General features: G+C 33.4%; 1 protein-coding gene across 1 annotated transcript in view; it reads right to left on the bottom strand.

The window, feature by feature from the left end:
- The window catches only part of bop1 (BOP1 ribosomal biogenesis factor), a 95,458-nt gene that overhangs the window by 19,987 nt on the left and 68,092 nt on the right, over positions 1–7,379 (bottom strand). Inside the window, exons 6-10 of the mRNA XM_016492613.1 lie at positions 6,629–6,730; positions 5,995–6,207; positions 4,263–4,424; positions 2,858–2,938; positions 2,323–2,392 (exon numbers count right to left, since the gene is read on the bottom strand). Coding sequence (XP_016348099.1) covers positions 2,323–2,392; positions 2,858–2,938; positions 4,263–4,424; positions 5,995–6,207; positions 6,629–6,730 — 628 coding nt within the window. The remainder of the gene's footprint in view (positions 1–2,322; positions 2,393–2,857; positions 2,939–4,262; positions 4,425–5,994; positions 6,208–6,628; positions 6,731–7,379) is intronic.

Genomic DNA, 7,379 nt, shown 5'->3' with positions numbered 1-7,379 from the left:
TTACATAAAATATTTTAAATATTCATAGTAATAATAAAATATATTTGTAATAAATAAATCTTTGATTATTTATTTATAAATTACTGTCTCCCTCTCTCTAGATTTCTATAATTATTGTAATAATAACACATCCGTATTACATACATCTGTATGTATATGCAGGGCCTAAAACTAACTTTTTGCTACACCTGCCAATGGCTGGCGACGTGATAAAATTTACCGGCCCAAAAATTTTTTTGCCAGCCATGAAACTCTTTTTGCAAAAACAGGCAGTCATTACTACTACATTACTACTATGACAACATATTTACAATGTTTTTAATTTGTCCTTTACTTTACTTATCATTCTGACAGCACCCATTAATTGCAGAGGATACTTTGGTAAGCAAGTGATGTAATGCTAAATTTCTTCATATTTTCAGTAGATATCTTCATTTTTGGATGAACTATTCCATATATCAGCTGATTTATTATTGTGGCATTTTCCTTTTCAAATAAACCTGGCCTGAATGGCATGTAAAAGTAAATACTTTACATCTTGGTCAGGTCATTTCTTTTTGGCCAGAATAAATTGCAATGAGAATCAATGCATGTGAAAATCTGGATATGTGAGACCAGGGCCTAAAACTAACTTTTTGCCACACCTGCCAATGGCCGGTGATGTGATAAAAAATTTTTTACCGGCCATGAAACAATTTTTGCAAAAACAGGCAGTTATTACTACTACAATGACTAAACATACTTACAATGTTTTTAATTTGTCCTTTACTTTACTTACAAGAAAAAACAACAACAAACAGATTTATTGATTCATCTTTTTCTTGATGTTGTTGTCCCTAAAAAAACATTGAGATTCTTGTCCTTTGCATGTTTTCGGCAAACGGAGCAGGCCATCATGTTACGCCTGTTTCACACATACTCTGTTTGCAGTGCGTATGTGGTGCGTATTACATAAAGATAGTATATTTTAAATATGCTTTTAATGGCATCTTTTTACTAAGTAGCCTATTATTAATGAAGTATTGATACCAATACTGCTACTGGTGTCTCTATTAAATGCATTTTCCCTCAATTTTCACTATTAATTATAGCCATTCAACATTACAGTACAATTGATTGCCATTATTTTTAACATTTAATAGGCTCTGAAATATATAACAACTTTTAATTTAAGTGATTTTAAAACAATCTTCACATAAACTATATTATTCAAGCTATAAAAGTTAATCAGCGACTAGAACAGTCCAAGGATTTCTCTTTTTCTTTTGTTCTTTGATTTACATCAATGACAGACTTCAGCAGGTTTTACTTTAAAAGCAGCGCTGTCTCTTTAAAACCTGATGCACATGACGCAGATCTGACACATATCCTATTTTCTCCAAACTCTTTACGGTAATTTAAGACTTTACAACTCATTTAAGACTACGTTTACGAGGTAACTCGCCAAAACCGCGTATTTTGACATAATTGTGTGTTTTCTCGTCCATTGAAGCACTACTGGTGCGCTGTCTAAAGCGGCTCAGCGTCTGTGTACAGCCGAACGAGCAACCTTTCAAACTATACTTCACTGCACCGTTTAGGCGGCGTAACCCCAGGTATGTGTCGCCACATTCTCGGGTTATGAAGAATAAAGAAGGGAAAAGTTAATCTTCCGAAATGAAGCAGCAATAACTTCTCAGGTAAACGTTATTAAAACTGTGTCTAGGGACAAGCTGGCCATCACACTGCTCTGACCTTATCAGCCCATTTGTATCCTATTATTTGATTTGCTCTTGTCTCTTACGACAGAACAGCTAATCACGATGATCTTGTCTTCGGAAAAGATTATTTTATTCGCTTACGTCAGAAACAGTGAATCTCTTTAAAAATTGCCTGTTGTTCTCACTACATTGCATTGTTATATTTCGTAAAAGTTTTACCCGCCAACTGGAGACTGACACTATTACATATACTCGCCAATGCCGATTTTTACTCGCATTTGGCGCTTGGCGAGTGTTCATTTTAGGCCCTGCGTATATGTATATGAATGTGTGTGTGTATATATATATCAGGGTTGTGACGGTGGCAGATTTTTACCACCGCGGTGGTAATGGACCAATATATGTGTGTGTGTGTGTGTGTGTGTGTATATATATATATACACACACACACAGACACACACACACATATATATATATATATATATATATATATATATATGGTCACAGTGACTCTGCCAATTAAGACATCTCTTGATAATCACTACTACCTGTGCTGGACATTTCAGTTGGAATATCTGTCTAAGATAAGGGTGAATTATGAACAGGGAAAGACAGGACTCACCGGATACAAGCCACTGTCCGCTGGGAGAAATGCTGATGCTTCGGACCAGACTAGAGTGTCCACGGTACACCTGTCAGAGACACAAACACCAGCAACATCAACACAACATGCAGAAACAGCAGAGAAGAAAAGCAGACAGCGAGAGATCATTCAAGGACAAGTTCGGGACTCTATTATTTCACATTAGTCCATTAGTCTAAATATTAGACCAAACATATTTAGTAGATTTATTAACATTTTTGTTCTTCTTTAACCCAGTCCAAAAGAATGACAGACCAACCCTGTTACATGTCTGCAGTTTTACAGCCCCAGTCTACAATTTCAAAAACAAAAATATTGTCCTTCTGATCTTTTTCACCCACGCGGTACAGTAAGTAACGGTTTCCTGTCTCAATAAAATCAGAGCTCACTGTCCTGCCATTATAAAGTCTAGGCCAGAAATATCACGAGTATCTGATCTACAAGCTGCTCCTCTGACTGTCATCATACCAATCAGGCTGTTAACATGATTCCAGACCAGTTTAAGATGACGTACCAGAGACTGGGTGGTTGGGAAGGGCTGCAGGTCTTTGGGTTTGGGAAGTTTGGGAATCAGGTCTTCTGGGTTCACATTCACCTGGATGAAATCAGGACAACATTCTTGTTAATTTGAAGACAAGCTTTTGCAATGCATTTAACTTCTGTAACGTCATATGCTACTAGATGAAGGCTTGGTTTTATTATTTGCTTTAATGCTTTAAAAACCAGTTACAATATAATATTTAAAAATATATTTTTTTTTGTATAAAACTTTTACTAAGTAATTATATATATATTTACATAATATATGTGTGTATTGTGTATATTTAGTATGTATATATAAATACACACACATACAGCATATATTTTGAAAATATTTACATGTATTTACATGCATACCATATATAAATATATTTCATATATAAACGTAACATATTTTTCTTAAATATATACATGCATGTGTGTGTATTTATATAGACATAATAAATATACACAGTGACAGTCCACACATATATTATGTAAACAAAAACGAAAACTTTTATTTTGGATGAGATTAATCATGATTAATCGTTTGACAGCGTTTGCTCATATATAGAAATAGCATTTTTATATAATGAATTATGCTCAATGATATCTTTATGATAATAGTAATTGTATTATTATAATAATTTATTATACTATTTCTTCTTTAATGTATATTAAATAATTGTGAATGATGTAATAACACTCATTAATATTACTTTTACTAAATAAAATAATTGACATTTTTATATGTATATGAAAAATAATGTCATTTATGATTTTATTTAATAATTTTTTCTTTAATGTGATTTGTCATCACATTGCTGTCTTATTGCCAGTAAATTGCTAATCAACTACAACAACTAAATCCAGACATACATATCAAATCCCATGTTTATTTGAAGAACCAAATTAACCTGACAGGAATTAACTGAAGATATCCACCTTATTTTTTCCTGTAAGAGCTGCCGCAGCCATTTGTGCATTTAATGTGTCTGGCTTCCAGTGTCATCCGCTTCCAGCTATTTTTAACTGTACAAAACAGCTTGTTTTGCTGCTTGATATTTCAAACTGGTGTGTCTTACCATATTATTTTAATGTATTATCTTAATTATGAACACACTGGTTTGAAAGTGCAAACAGTTTTATCGTTTATTGCACTTTATTATTCTTCTTGTTATTTCCCTACAGCAGATAATGAACAGGAAGTCTCACACATTGACCGAAAACGGCTTACTTTTGCATTGAAAAATAAGGTGGATATAATTGTGAGTTTTTTTTTTTTATTGGTGATTCTGCAATTCATAATTCTGCTTGGTGACATACAGAAAAGCCATCTTCATCTTTAAGTATTGCCTGTACAGTTTATTTGTACAGAACCGGATGCAGAGGTCTCTCACCCTCATCTTGCGCTGCCGGGGACACAGGTACAGGTCGAGGCAGCGCTCGAACTGCTCGTGAATGAAGCGCGAGTATGCGGGAACGGCCCGCAGGCAGGCAAACTTCTGCGGCAGGAAACTCAGCTTCCTGTACTCGGGGTCCTGCTGCTCCCATGCCAGTCTCTGAACAAACACACACACACACAACAAAGAGCAAACGTTATGAGAACTCTGACAAAGCCGGTCTAAAGAACAGGTGCAGGCAAAATTGGGGGCAAAATTTGGTTGTATTTAAAGATTAACTTGCAGAGGGGATGCACGTGTTCACACAGAGTTAACTATAGCATGTAAAACATACGCAAATGACTTATAGGCAAATCGTACAGGCCTAATGGAGCTGGAGGCACAGGTGTGAAATGATGTGAGCGTTTAGCCAGTGACATTTTAAAGGAAGAGTTCACTCAGAATGAATCTGCCTTTATTTACTCACACTCATGTCTGAATACACTGAATACATGCTGCTTTTTAAGTTCATAGAGACCAGAGCTCAACATAAAAACAGTGCATATAACGATTCCATATCTCCTCAATTAATGTTATAGATTGTGTGAAGTCCAAAATTTAAAGGGGTCATATGATGCTTTTTTAAAGATCATTATTTTGCAACTTCAGGGATCTTATCTATGCACAATCAGCTTGTAACACTCCAAAGAGAAAGGAAAACTTGAAATCGCATCATATGACCCCTTTAAATCATTATTCGCGGAATATTCACTTTGTGTGCTTTTTAATGTGCATCAGAGATGCGTGTTATTAAATATTCTTATCTAGAACTACATTTTAATTAAATATTTATTCAGTGTAAATGAAATAATAGTTTAACATGAATAAATATTAAAATTAATTATTATTTTAATTATAATTATTAGTTATAAATTATTTTGTATATATTTAAAATATATATTTTTTTATTTATAATAAAATGAATACAATTTGTTTTTGGATTTAATTAATTAATTTAGCATATGTGGATTAAACAGATGGAGTGAAACAAAGGCAGCATAAATTAAATTAATAAATACTAAATAATTTAAATTCATTAATAAATATCAATACATTTTTTTAAATAAAGTTTTAAGTTTTAAAATATTATTTAAAATCTTTTTTTATTAAATATATTTTAATTAAATATTTGTTCTTGGACAATAACATCATTAATCCAGCATATGCACAGTGAAACAGAGAGAATTATTTTAGTTATAATAATTATAATTTTTTTTTTAATATTTTAATTTTAGATTTAAAAATAGTTATGAACATTTCAATTAAACATTTGTTATTGCACAATAAATTTTGCTCCAAATTGACCATATTTAAATTAAATCCCACATTTAATGCAAGTAGAATTTTACTATATACAGTATACTGTAATTACTATACTATACTCTTGAGTGTTAGAAAGTGGTATAAATATAACAAATTTCTTATATTACCAGATTTTAAAAACATTAATTTGACTACTTGTTAACATGTTATTAATTTATTTAATTGAAGATAAATCAACATATTTATTGATTACAAAAACAGAAATGTTAAAAAAGTTGCTTTTAGACCAGGTTCAATGTCACTGTATGCATTTTATGTTTTTTTTTGTTTTTTTTTAAGTTGCAGCATGGAAAAGCTCTGCATAAAAAATGACAGCATGTGTGACATGAGAATGAGTAAATAATGACATTTTGACAGGTGAACGCACCTCTTCCTCTGACAGCAGGTATTCTGGAGGAGGGTTGTAAGACTCCTCATGACCAGGAAGCTTCATCTTGGGTGCTGGGACGTGCATTTTGTGGCGTCCCAGGATGCTGTTGGGGTCCTCCTTGGCCCACAGGTCGTAGTATTGCGGGGTGGTTTCTTTGGGTCTGCGTGGTTTGATCCAACCCATTTTTATGGCATGGACCAACTTCCCGACCTAAGAGAGAGAGATGGATGCAGTGACGGTACAGCAGAGAGAAAAACACACACAGTAACACATCATTGTCATGATTGAGAGCACATGTGTTCGATCATTACTCAAAACACTCGCTGCACACGTCGCCAGTTTACTGCATTAAACACATTGTATATAGTGACCGGAATCAGCCGGAATATCTCATTTTTTTTACTGAAACGTTTGCAGGTCTGATTTCTTTCAGTGTTCTGTTTCAGATCCCCATTATGCCGGCGTTTTAGACCTCTTTCCACTTTAAAAACTATGTGGGAATCATTATTTGTAACGCAGCACAGCTGGGAGCAGTTAGGAGACGAAACATGACTATTCTCATGCCGTTTCCTGATTCACAGTAAATATACACTTTATAAACGTAAGGTGTGACAAGGACAGATGAACTTGCCTTCTCTTTCTCGATAAGCGAAGGAATAAAGCTCCGCTTGTCCTGTGGTCTGTTGGTGACGGGGTGAATCATCACTTCATTGGAGAAGAAGTCAATCGCAGGCTAGACAAAATGGAGAGACACAATTAAGCATTAATGCAAAGTAAGATCAAGATGATCAATGACATCATATCATTATTACCTTACATGCAATTAAAGGTGCAGTTTAAAGAACTGGGGAAATTAAATAGCCCTTTTGATAAATGCTTAAAACTAGATGAGCCATAATGCTTGCGTGCTTAAACTGACAATGAAATGATAGCGCAGATGGAGGGTAAGAAGTCAACCTGTCTAAACGACAGCTTAACACCTTAAATCACAGCAGGCCAAAATCTTCTCAGAGATGTTTTTAAATGTATCTGCTTTAAACCTTTCTATAAACCTTTCTTTTGACATTTACATAAATAAACAATGCAATATTTATCTATCTATAGAAAAATTTGTTGTAAATCCTTTTGACTGTTTATGACACATTTTTTAATTGTTTATTGATTGTTTATATATAATTTACAATTATATATTTTATTAGGTCTAAAAATAAAAGCGCACCGAGTAATTTTCAATTATATATGCCTTAAATAAACATCTATAAATACATTAATAAAATTTGCTTTGCTAACAGACAATTCCTGTGCACCCTTTTGTTTATTATATATTGTTTTAATATAAAATATAATATATAGCTGACAATTAGTCTGTGCATCCTTTTAAT

The sequence above is a fragment of the Sinocyclocheilus anshuiensis genome, unplaced genomic scaffold, assembly GCF_001515605.1.
Source record: "Sinocyclocheilus anshuiensis isolate Anshui unplaced genomic scaffold, SAMN03320099.WGS_v1.1 scaffold566, whole genome shotgun sequence".
Taxonomy (NCBI): domain Eukaryota; kingdom Metazoa; phylum Chordata; class Actinopteri; order Cypriniformes; family Cyprinidae; genus Sinocyclocheilus; species Sinocyclocheilus anshuiensis.
The sequence above is the reverse complement of the archived record's forward strand: the minus strand, read 5'-3'. Positions and strand labels throughout refer to the sequence as shown.